At 39.3% G+C, this 13,443-nt stretch overlaps 1 protein-coding gene across 2 annotated transcripts in view; it reads left to right on the top strand.

Annotated features, from left to right (window-relative positions):
- Nucleotides 1-2,006, top strand: part of LOC123774866 (adhesive plaque matrix protein 2) — a 96,065-nt gene extending 94,059 nt beyond the window's left edge. For both annotated transcript variants that reach the window (XM_069316565.1, XM_069316564.1), the window contains exon 10: nucleotides 418-2,006. In XM_069316565.1, coding sequence (XP_069172666.1) covers nucleotides 418-421 — 4 coding nt within the window. In that variant the 3' untranslated portion in view covers nucleotides 422-2,006. The remainder of the gene's footprint in view (nucleotides 1-417) is intronic.
- The last annotated feature ends 11,437 nt before the right edge of the window (nucleotides 2,007-13,443 follow it).

The raw sequence follows: 13,443 nt of genomic DNA, 5'->3' as shown, positions 1-13,443 counted from the left end.
ACAACAATCACTACCACCATAATTGCTTCGGTAGTGTCATAATTATCACCCACAGCTAACACAATCACCATTGCCACAATTATGTCAATGATGGTTCATAATTATCACCTGCAACAGACACAATAATCACAACTGCATCCTTTACATCTCTCTCCACCCATCATGATGAACTTACAGTAACATATAACTCCCAACTCCCTTGAATATATATCAATTTCACTATATCTCCTATATATTAAGGCACAAGTTCCCAGCTTCTCTGCCAACTTATTTATATTTTATTGTTAATCTTCATAAAAAAATAAGACATCACAAAACATTTTAGAAAATATTAGATGAACGTTGGTACTTGAATTTTATGATGCAAAGACATATAAGCAACAAAAACAGCATAATCATTGCAATTGCATGTTGCAGGTAATCACCCCACAATGAGGAGCTTTCCATCATAAACAGCGATACACTTCATCATTGGAAGTGCATGTCATCAGTGCTATGAGAAGCCTTTTATTAAGGTCAACGATACAACACACATATTCCTGGGAACATTCAACATTTTGTTTAAAACGTGGGAACTAATTAGCAAAATATAAAAGAAAATGATTTACAACTTGAAGAAAGGGTGAAGAAGATATTCCACCCTATATTTAGTAAATATAGGGTGGAATATCATCCTCTTTAGTAAATATAGCGTGGAATATCAGCCCATTAATAAATAAACCTTTCATATTCCTTGACTTGGCTAAGAACTTTTTGATGTTTTCTAATACGTAAAAATTCCCTTAGGCAGCAAAATATTTAGTTTTGGGGAATTCAGACACTTTCCAACAAGTACATCACACAAGTTTTGTTTATTTATTTACATATTATGAATGCTTTGGATCTTTTTATTTGGCTGTTGCAGGCAAAAAGAGTAAAATTTAAGTTAGTATTATGCATAGCGTTATGTAAACTGTGCTTAGATTTATTGATATTCTTTCTGACAATCTAAAACTTCAAGGCTAGTAACAACAATCGCACAGCTTTTAACATTGAATTTATTAAGATATATATCCAGTATCCATAAACAGTTCCATAACATTTAGAAAGTAATGAGTGCCAATGATATTTGGAATTAAGTTTCATTTATTTAACAATATTATGTAATTGAAAAGCCTTTTACGTTTCAAAGCAATCAATAGCATATATAATTTTTTTTACTAATATCAAAATGGAAACAATTGTCTTTGAGTGTGCCGCCTGCTTTTAAATAAGTGTGTTCAATGCACATTTCGCTAGCATTATTTTTTAGCTGGCTTCTATCCCTCCTCTGAACCTGCATTTGTTTTCCTCTAATTTTCTCCTTAAATAAGGATAAATTCCAATTATATATATATATATATATATATATATATATATATATATATATATATATATATATATATATATATATATATATATATATATATATATATATATATATATACATATACATATATATATATATATATATACATATATATATATATATATATATATATATATATATATATATATTATTCCTTTTTTTCTTACCCAGAGCTGTCCCACGTTTCCCAAATTTTATTGTGAAAGTGGGTGACTATCACTAATAAGTATTTGGAATATCACCCTATTTAGTATATCTATCTTTCATATTCCTTAACTTGGCTAGGAACTTCAAAATGTCTTTAATTTAAATGTCACATTATAGTGCCCTCTAACAGGTTCCAGTTTTATTTAATGAAATGATTCACAATACCAGAATTTTTAGTTTTTATCACAGAAGAAAAACTCCTATTCTTGAAATACTTGTTAGATTTTAGTGTGCTGCACGAGATAATTTACATTTTGCATTACTGAGGCATTTAGCATAATCTGCAGAAACTTTATTTGGTTCATTTTCATTATATATTTTATGAACTTAGTTTACTCTGAAAAACGCTATCTGTAGATATAAAAGAACTGAATAATTACTTTTTATTAAAAGATTGTGAGAAAGATATTTAGTACTCGTTTCTACATATATATAATTGTAATGTTCCCGGAATTTTTTTCTTCTAATATTTGTTTATATAAATATATATAAATATATATATATATATATATATATATATATATATATATATATATATATATATATATATATATATATATATATATATATATATATATATATATATATATGTCGTACCTAGTAGCCAGAACGCACTTCTCAGCCTACTATGCAAGGCCCGATTTGCCTAATAAGGCAAGTTTTCCGGAATTAATATATTTTCTCAAATGTTTTTCTTATGAAATGATAAAGCTACCCATTTCATTATGTATCAGGTCAATTTTTTTTATTGGAGTTAAAATTAACGTAGATATATGACCGAAACTAACCAACCCTACCTTACCTAACATAACCTATCTTTATAGGTTAGGTTAAGCTAGGTAGCCGAAAAAGTTAGGTTAGGTTAGGTTAGGTAGGTTAGGTAGTCGAACAAAAATTAATTCATGAAAACTTGGCTTATTGGGCAAATCGGGCCTTGCAAAGTAGGCTGAGAAGTGTGTTCTGGCTACTAGGTACGACATATATATATATATATATATATATATATATATATATATATATATATATATATATATATATATATATATATATATATATATATATATATATATATATATATATATATATATATATATATATATATATATTTAATATATTTTGAGCACTACAAACATATATTAGTGTACTACAAAACACGTTAAATGTATAGGAAAAACAGTTTTCATATATAATTGTTTTTAAATAAATTATTCATATAATTTAGGGCATAAAATATAGAACGGTAATCAAAATTTGTCAATAAAGGTGCAAAACAGCTTTTTAAAGGAAAGAATTCAATTATGGTTCATGTTAAATGCGTTCATGTCTGCACGTGTTCAGTTATCCTTTAAATATCAGAATATATAAATTGAAGTGGGTGGTAAAGTGTGCAATAAATATATAAATATAAAATGGATGTATTCCTTAACCCTCTACAAGGAATACAAGGCTATAATAAGCTTGTTCCCCCATAAAATAAATCTCCATAAAGGTGTTGAAAACTATTTGCAGGTAACTTGCAATGCAAAATTTTGCTCAAAATTAGGAGAATAATGTAATTGTAGTTGAAATTACAATATCAACGCAGTGTCAGGGGCTACAATGTTTTCATTAAATTCCATAACAATATTATGAAATTATTATTATTATTACTAGCTGTACCCACCACGCGTTGCTGTGGCACAGTCTGGTTAAATGGAAAAGAAAGAAATGAGAGCGCACGTTTCTAATATTTAATTTCACAATGCTTGTGGGTATACAATATTTTTTGTTCCGTTGTCTGTGGGGAGATAGAGATTGTCTGGTTGCCAACTCTAGAACACGCAACTTATAATTGTCTATGTGAGAAGCAATCCGCGTCTAGATATAAACTGCACAATTTTAAAGATTGGCCCTGAGCTTTGTTGATGGTAATTCCAAACGCCAATCGAATTGGAAATTACAATCTCTTAAAATGAAAGGGCATATCTGTTGGAATCATAGAAATGCGAGGAATGAGGACATCTTCACTTTTCAAAGGTCCTGTCAAGACCTGCTTCTACGACGTTGCTGATTAATTTTTTGGCTGCAAGGCGCGTATCGTTGCAAAGTTTTGACTGATGTTTCGCAACATGATAATTGGCACGCCAATTTTCAATTGACGTACGTGTGATGGTATCCTTGACTGTGAAATAAAAAATTCTGTTGGATAATTAACCGCTTCATCTGCTTCCTTAACAGTGTCGACGGACTTGTATGTTACTTGCTTTGAATGTTGGACTGAACTATATTCTTAAGTTCGTAGACGTCTTTGTTCTTGCCTGCAGGAACAGCTCGTTCATTCAGCCAATCGTGATTCTAATAATTGGTTTGATTATTGGGAAATACTATTTCAAAAAATTCTTCTTTTGACGTCACTAAATTGCAGAAGTTATAAGGCAATGAAATTCGTTTAGAGGTCAGATCAACCGGCACGTTCACGGTATCAATTTATAGAGACTGATGTGAGAATATCCCAGTTGATGGATCGTTTTGCTACTAGACACGCATATTTGTAGTTAATTTTAGCGTCTTTATGTGGCGCAACAAAGTAGAGTATTTCAGGCGAGCATTTATTTCGTCCGCTTGTGTTGATCGAGGAATTACAGGTAATGATTGCCTGAAATCTCCTGCAAGCAATATTAATGCGTTCCCAAATGGTCTGATGTTTTCACACAAATCTTGCAATGATCGATCAAGAGCCTCGAGCGATTTTTTGTGGGCCATTGTGCATTCATCCCAAACAATAAGTTTACATTTGTGCAATGCTTTTCCCAGGCTGGATGCTTTGGAAATGTTGCACGTGGGAGTTTCAATGAATTGCATGTTCAATGGCAATTTCATAGCTGAAGTAGCAGTTCTTCCACCTGGTAGCAATGTCGTAGCTATTCCGGACGAAGCAAGAGCTAAGGTTATGCCATTTTGGGATCGAAATGCTGGCAGAATAAATCTAATTATGAAAGTTTTACAGTTCCTCCTGGCGCATCTAAAAAGACTTCTCCAAACCCGTTATTAACAGTTTGAATTATTTGATTGTAAATGCCTTTTCGCTCAAGCGTTAGCTTAGGAATGTTTGACTGCACATACGACAACAGATCACCCATGTTGTAATTTTGTTCACGACGCAATTCTACATCGAACGATGCAGCAGCAGATCGATTCGGTGATGGCATTTCCAATTGATTTAGAACTTTGTTCGCGATTTCTAAGCATAAATCTTCAGTCATTATCAACGCTTCGTTGTAGATTTCTGATGTAAAATCTATGTTCATATATGAATTTCCATTGCGTATTCGACGGATAATGTCTTCAGCCATGTGCGATTTATATTTTTCCCATTACTCTGATGGAGAGTAAGTGGTCAATATGATTGCAAATAATGCTCGAATTTGATTTGGATGTGACGTGTTGGACGTGTCATTAATTCATACATCCCAGTGTCGGTCGTTCTCCAATAAATTAAGAGCTTGATATGCACTACGGAAAATGGCACAAGTTATGCCGTTGACAAACTCAATGGCTGAAAAGACGTTGAACCTGGCACGTTTACCAACAGCATGCGAAGAAGGAAGCATTCATCTTGATTGTGATGTACCCTGTGCAGTCTGCCTATCGTAGTTTGTTTGAATATGCCAGGTTGTCCGTCGACTCGCTCTCCTTGTTTGCGTCGTTCAAATGATTTTCTACTCGCATTCTATGTGTAATACGTAGGTACTTCCGAATACAGCAGTGTTTTCGCAAACGCGTCATTTTGACATAACGTGAAGAAAGCAGTTAACGTTGTAGCCGGTGGATTCATAGCTGTTTGTTGCACATATGCAGCTGTAAAATAAACGTGTTGTCCATTTTCTTGTTTTCAAAACAAAAACAAAAAACATTAACGAAATATTTCAATTTAAACGTAGATCAATCGACACAGCTCAAATTCACCACCAATTGCACTGAAAAATAAGAACAGTTAAAAAAACGAAATGAAAAAAGAAACAAATAAGCTATACCCACGAAATGAACGGTATGGTAAACAACACAGCTCAATTCCCACGCAACGTCACACAAAACAATTAAATCAAAAATGAAAATAAATAAATAAATCTATGAAAATTCAATTTATCAATGCAATCGGGAACATTGAAATGGAATCGAAACATATATTGTATATCGTGTGTTGCTCTTACATGCAACAGATTTCACTGTTTTTTCAAAAATCGCATGTTTTCTCCTATCACAGGTGTGACATCTAAATACAACCCGTTCTCGCAAATTTATTAAGTCAATATTGACTTATTAAATATGTGCATAGGTGACATACTTAACATAATAAATACCCTTAAAGAGATTCATAGAAAACACCGAACTTACCTAACCTACTTAGTATGTTTGTTACGGCCCTCTCGGGTCGCAACTGGGTTCTTACTCTGATGTTGTTAGAGGAAGGGTATCCGGCCCCAAGCCAGTAGTGGCTTTCAAGGGATGTGATCCGTAATGCAATTAAATAAAAGGGGAAGGGAAATAAAGTAAAAAACTTAATAATATAATTAACACCTTCACCAATAAATATATATAAGAAGATTACACGGGGGGGGGGGGGGGTATAAACACTATTATATACACTGCTGTCTTCTTCTGAAGACTCTGGACCTTCACGGTGCTCACGATGCCAAGCTCTTGGTGCTCCTGTGGCCTCACAACGAATCCTTCGAGAATCTTGAGTCTACCCCGGCCACAGGCCAGCCAAAACACAGTTCCACTGGGGGCACCGTCGTGGAGGCCGTCAACCACAAGTCCAGCAGATAGCTGGCAGGTTCCAAATCAGCGACGCTGGTTAGGCCAGTCCACGATCGGTTACTAAGGTAGCGAACCCTAGTCAGGAGCCTCGTGTGATACCACAGATCACTCTCCTTGCCACAACTCCCCAGTGGTCAAACGTCTCCACCAGTCAGTCCCGGGTATGACAATTCTTCAACTGCCGCTTCACAGGCAGGGTAACACCACAGTGTTCATCCGGGGGCGACTCACAGCTGCAGCAGCAAACACTGGGTGACGAGACGGCTGCCTTGGATAGACTGACTCAACTTCCATTACAGCAGTTCCAGGTCGACTCTGTAATCAGACACGTCATCAGTAACAGGGACACACAAAAGCACCTTACTTACAGGCTCAGACACAAACGCCCGACGTATCCACTCCATAGATGGCGTTGTTGTCTGAGCACCACCTCACCAGAGGTCAGCAGCAGCTGTGTTATGAACTGAACAGGACTGGAAACTAGCCCTCGTGGCCAGTACACCTCGTCCTCACCAGGTGTCGTCGTCCATTTGGAGGGGGTTTCGGGAGCTGACCCACAGATGGCGTGGTCGTCACTGCTCCAGGCTCGGACGCTGGATTCGGGTCCGTAACACCTCCCCACCAAAAAGAATTTGGTCTGGGGTTCTATAAAGAGAAACACAAACCAAATTAGTATGGGGACACAACTCCAAATGGACTCATGTACACTGTAAACTGGAACGGCGAGGCTGTCTCGTCCACAGAACTGTCCTACTGGGAAACTCTGGCGCAACGGGAACTTGCAGATAGAAGGCAATGACCTGCCTGACGTCATCTTCCACACCTCCACTGCGATGTCAAGCAGGGTCATCATCTCACCTCTCTCGAGTAAGGATCGGTGTAGACACGATGTGGGGCGACTCGACACTTCCCTGTGTCGTGGCACTGATGATGGCTGATCACAGACGGCATTTCTGGTACTGGTCCGACGGTCCTTCAGGGAGACAGGAACCTGGAATACAGGGGTCTGATAATTCAGAGTGACAGCGACAGTGGGCAAGTCAGTACTTACTACACACTCGCCTACTAGGCCCACACCTAGTTCCAACAGAGCCGCTTGTACACCGTAGATGATGTCTGCTCTGCCACCGTCCAGTCGACCGACGTTCCGCATAACGCTGAATCCAGGCTCAGCAATCACGCGGGGGGTGTCAACCTGTCGGAAATAGTCACTCATATTATCATATCTCGTACCTCCTGTATCTACTATCACCTTCCAGGTCCCTCCTTTGACTGCAACACTCGCAGTGCAAATCTCCAATCCCTGGGATCTCTTCACGATGTTCCTGGGAGCCATCATCTGTTGGGTCGTCCACTGGTCCTTACTGATAACACACACAAGAATCAAACAAAATACCGGTAGGAAACATTTGGTAAACTGAGGGATGAGCTTCCTGAGCTTGTAATGTCCATAGCCGGCTACATCCATTAGCCTGATTTGGACCGAAGAGGGCTCTAGAACCTTCGCACATACCTCACATACCTCCGACGTCTGGGGAATCTCTGGCCGGTTCCATGAACGTTGTACCTTGCCATACCGCAAGTACACCTCCGCCTTCGCTCCAGACTCTTTGGTATCCGTGGGCACTTGCACACGAGGCCTCTCTTCATGCTCAGTTGCCTCTGCCATCGTAACCGTATGTTCCTCGTCGGGAAAAGAATCAGGAGACTCTGCTAGAATACTGTCGATCTGCGGGTGAGAGGACAAATTAATCATGTTTAATTCCGAGCCTGTCCGTACCTGGATATTACCACTGCCTGCTATCACCTCTGACCTTGCTGTTTCGGCTGACTCGTCCACAATCTTGGGATAATTGGTGCTCCAACCTGTCACCAAGTCGTTGGCTAGTATCACGTCAATCCCAGCTACAGGGAGGGTATCGACTACTGCCAACACACATGAGCCGCTGAAGTAAGGCGAGTCGAGATGTACCGGCACTAAGGGGGCGATATACTGCGTCCTAGGAAACCCAACCAGGACAACCTTTTGTCTCCCGTCTACTCTCACTCCCTCGGGTAACAAGCTTTTCACGATCAGGGACTGGGCTGCTCCACTATCTCTGAGCACTACAACAGATCTACCAGTGTGATCACTCGTTACATACCCGCTTGAAGTGTGAGGGGCGAACAAACTTGGTCCTTCCTGCGTCGTCGTCGACTGGCTTCCCGCTAGTGGTGTCACACAGCTCATCATCATCACCTCCCTACGAGCGCCGTTACCTCTTCTGCCTCGGCACATAGCAGCTACATGCCCTTTCTGCCTACAAGTCCAGCACATCATATTCCTCCTCGGACTCTGGTGTTTCGGACTGCTAGGACTAGTCCTTCGAGGGCTACTTGGGGGCGTCTTCTTAGTGCTTCGTGGGACGGGGGTCTCCTCTTCGTCATGAGGTTTGTCAAACCGGCGTTGGTAATTCCTCGGGACGTACTTAGCAGAAGGCCTATGCGTTAGGATGTATTCCTCGGCCATGGTGGCTGCCGCACTCAAGGTCTCCACCTGCTGCTCCTCTAAGTACATCTTCAGGTCTCCAGACAGACAGTCCTTGAAATCCTCTAACAGTATGAGCTGCTCGAGGTCTTCTTTGGTCGCCACCTTCCGAGAGGCACACCATTCCTGGAAAAGTCGCTCCTTGATAGTGGCGAATTCGGTGAAAGTGTGCTCTGAGGTCTTTTTCAGGTTCCTAAACTTTTGCCTGTAAGCCTCAGGTACCAACTGGTAAGCCATGAGCACTACTTTCTTCACCCTGTCGTAATCGCCGGAGTCGTCAAGGGATAACGTGGAGTAGGCGATTTGGGCCTTCCCAGTCAGGACTGACTGTATCATGATGGCCCAATTCTCCCTTGGCCACTCCAAAGAGGCAGCGACTTTCTCGAAGGCTGCGAAGAACTTCGAAACTTCCTTCTCGTTGAATTTTGGGACCATTTTGATGTTCCTTACCGTATCGAAACTGCTGGTGTCCGTTGTTTGCCTCCGACCACCGCCTAACCGTAATACTTCTAGTTCATGTTGTCTCTGTCTTTCTTTTTCTTCTCTCTCTCGCTGTTTCTCTTCCCTTTCTCGTTCTTCTCTTTCTCGTTTCTCTTCTCTTTCTCGCTCTTCTCTTTTTCCCGTTCTTCTCTTTCTCGCTGTGGGAAAAACCTGTTGGGATTGATATAAGAGGAGACTACCAGGGACTTGTACTGAACTAAATTAAAAATTTACTGTCTGCAAATTAATTCAACTAAAATCTCTAGCTAGGGTTGTAAATCCTAAATCCTCTTTTCCTAATGACAGACTGTGGGCTGTAAGGGACAGGTGGGGTGAATGACTTAGTTGATAGAAGTTCCAATCCACCTGTAGACAGGGATCTCACATCAGCTTGTATTTTATACAAGGATAAGATTTAATAAATTCAGTTGTATGACTGAACACTGGCTCTGTTTAAATCAGGGATTTAAACATACATAGTCTAACCTAGCACCATAACTTACAGCCAATATGTACTTATACTATAAACAACAAATTAAATTGTAAAAGTATAATAAATGACCTTAAATGTAGTCTAAATACTGTTAAGTACTAGAAATTATATTCAATTAAATGAACTTATATGATAACTTAAAAATTAACTAAGCAAGCAATTGATAACTTAATTTATATATTCAAGTATATATGCAGACATATTCAATTTATATGATACAGTTAGCTTGAGTGAATCTCTTCCAAAACTATGGACACTTGTGAGGTTTTTACTTATTGAGGCTGAATTATTTTCTGACACAATGGACACTCATGAGGTTCAGTGCTTGGATAAGATTCACAGCTACACTACAATTTTAATAAACTTACTGATATGTGAGGCTTAGCCTCGCTTTTTAACCAACAGACAGATTTATAGGATATTAAAGCTACACAAGCATACAATTGGCCAATCATATACCAAATAACCTTCAATATACTTCTCTGCCAGTCGGGGTGCCTGTCTGACAAGTTTGCCAGACTGATTAACTCTCTTGTCGAGTTTAGGCACTATATTTTGCTACAGCGTTGCTGTATGATGATCTGGTAGCGTTGCTACTTGGATTTTTCTTTAACTGCGTTGCAGAAGAATGATATTTGATAAAGAATAGGAATGAAGGTGGTGGAAACCGCGTCACTGTGATCTCCACTACACTCTTATTTTTATAAATGTTCTAGGATTTTCCTTGTAGATATTGTCCAGGTACTCCCCCAGTTCTAGAGAGTATTCACTGGCGATAAAAAATATTAGATAAGGTGTCCTTGAGCTGGTAATGTTCGCTAAGGATCAGTCACTTGTTCACTCATTTGTAAACAAACGCGGAGTGCCGCGGGCTTTGTTGGTGGGCGCTTCACTCCCCCCATCGCCCTGCCATGCTCTCTGTGCACGGTAGCCTTCTATGAATATTGATTGATTATTTTTACAGTCTAGACTTATGATTGAAATAAGATGTGATTATAATATAATTAGATATAAGATTTAAAGATTATAAGTAGTATTTGAAAGTACCACTGAATCTTATTAAGGATTCGATATTATCCCTACCGGATGTTGAATAAATGTTCCAATAGTTTTTTAATTAAGAAATCCTTCTAGAAGCTTCTGGATACTTGAAAGATCATGTACAAAGTCACGTAGGCATCAAAAGGGCCCCTGTTGCGTACGTGTTCATGGTGCCATTGTCATCCAGGATCAAGCTCTATAATGAATCTATAATGATTCTAATATGATTTTGATACGATTTAGATATGATTTTGATATGATTTAGATATGATATAGAAATTATACATTTCTTAGATGATTATTAGATATGGTGGGTAAAAATTTCCCACATCTTCCAGAGGGAGAGAACTGGCACAGAGTCCAATACTTAGGACAATAGTAACCATATGTATTTATTTACTCTCCATTGGATTGATAATACAAGTGCAAATTTTGCTTGCACTTTTGTGCTGCTGTCCGTTGTGGACGATTGTGTCTGTTAGGAGTCTGTGGGTCTTGTGGAGTTAGAGTGTCTTGAGGTCTCTCAGGATCTAACTGCAGCTGGCTCACTGATTCCATGTGGATGAGTTTGTCCAATGTCTTCAGGGAAGTTGTTCCTTTAGACAGGATTTTGACTATTCTCAAAATCCCCTGACTATCTGGATGGACTGAGACAACTTTACCTAATGGCCAGTCAGCCCTAGGGCCATCACTGTCTACCAAGACAATATCGCCAGGTTGGAGATTAGATATATTATGTGGGACATTGGCCCCATAGTGATGTTCTCGTAGAGATGTAAGATATTCTTTTGTCCAAACATCATTCCATTTTTGGATTATGCTAGACAGATGCTTATACCCCTGAACCAACTCGCTCTGACCCACATATGAGGGATCTCTGATCTCATCATCCACTAGAGATGGTACTGGAGTCAGAAGTCTTCCATACATTAGGTGGGCAGGACTTAATGGCTCATGTTGAGTAGGATCCTCAGACAAGTAAGTCAACGGCCGGTTATTCACTCTTGATTCTATTTCCGTGATTACTGTCTGGAGCTCTTGAAGATTGATTTTCTGACGGTGTAGAGATTTTCTCAAGGATGTTTTTACAGTTCCTATTAACCGTTCATAAAATCCTCCGTGCCATGGGGCTCTCGGAGGGATAAATTTCCATCTGCAATGACGCTGTTCCAGTGTGGAAGTAACTGCAGGATGGGAACAGATTTCCCGTAGACATGCTTCTCCAGCTACCAAGTTTGCTCCGTTATCTGAAATCATCAGCTTAGGGCATGATCGGCGTGCTGCGAATCTGCGGAAAGCTTGAATAAATGATTGAGCAGTCATATCGGGTGTTACCTCTAGATGTACTGCCCTGGTGGTAGCACAGGTGAACAGACAGATGTATGCCTTGATAGGTTGCTTATCTGCAGTCCCCGTTAGATATATTGCTCCTGTATAATCTACTCCTGTCGTTTCGAAAGGTTGTAGATGGACCACTCGTTCCTTTGGTAGGGGTGGTGGCCCTGGATAAGAGCAAGTTCTTGCATCGTACCTTCGGCATATCATGCAATTCTTCAAGATTGATTTGACTGACTGTCTTCCCTGAGGAATCCAGTACTGGTGTCTGATTTGTGTGAGTGTGTCTAACACTCCTCCATGTTTGATGATTTGTTGATGTGTATGCAACACAATCAACCTTGTGATCCAATGATTTTTTGGTAAAAGCCATGGATGCACGGTATCTAGATTGATATCTGCGTGTTTAAGTCTCCCTCCACAACGCAGAATGTTGTGATTTTCTTGGTCTATCCACAGACCGAGATTGTGTTTTAACTTATGAGGAAGATTTTCATAGTTATTCCCATAAGTTTCTCTCTGGGCTTGTCTTACCCAATAGAGAAGTGCATCTGGAAAAGTGTATTTTATACCTTTTTTCCTGAGATAATGAAACACGTTCTGTGTTACATTGATTAATTTGATGAGCGAGGAGTAACGAGTACAATCCAAGACTGATATTTGAGCTTGCTGCCTGGTGGTAGTTATGGTTTGTGTCGTAATGACGTGTGGCTTTTGTTCAGGCCAACTACCATTCACTAACCATCGAGGCCCATGAAACCAAATATCTGCCTTTGCAAACTGTTTAAATGTCATACCTCTTGATAAGAGATCAGCTGGATTATCCTTTGTTGGTACATGCAACAATTGAAAGCCTGCGGAAATTTCTTTAATTTCCGAGACGCGATTTTTTACATATGGAGTTGGACAGTTGTCGTTTCGTACCCATTGTAAGACAGCTTCATTGTCAGACCATATAATGACATCTTTGATGTTCATGGTAGACAAGACTTGTTTGATATGCACTGCTAGCGTGTACCAGTTAGCAGTGCTGTTAGTTCCATCTGAGGCAAAGTCCTCTTTTTTAATGGAGCTACTCTGGCCTTAGAGGTGATAAGATATGATTGATTAGAAGTCACTAAGTAAGCACAAGCTCCAAAAGCTTTGGCTGACGAGTCTGCGAATACATGTAGT

This window comes from Procambarus clarkii, chromosome 84 (assembly GCF_040958095.1).
Source record: "Procambarus clarkii isolate CNS0578487 chromosome 84, FALCON_Pclarkii_2.0, whole genome shotgun sequence".
In the NCBI taxonomy this organism is placed as follows: Eukaryota; Metazoa; Arthropoda; class Malacostraca; order Decapoda; family Cambaridae; genus Procambarus; species Procambarus clarkii.
The sequence above is the reverse complement of the archived record's forward strand: the minus strand, read 5'-3'. Positions and strand labels throughout refer to the sequence as shown.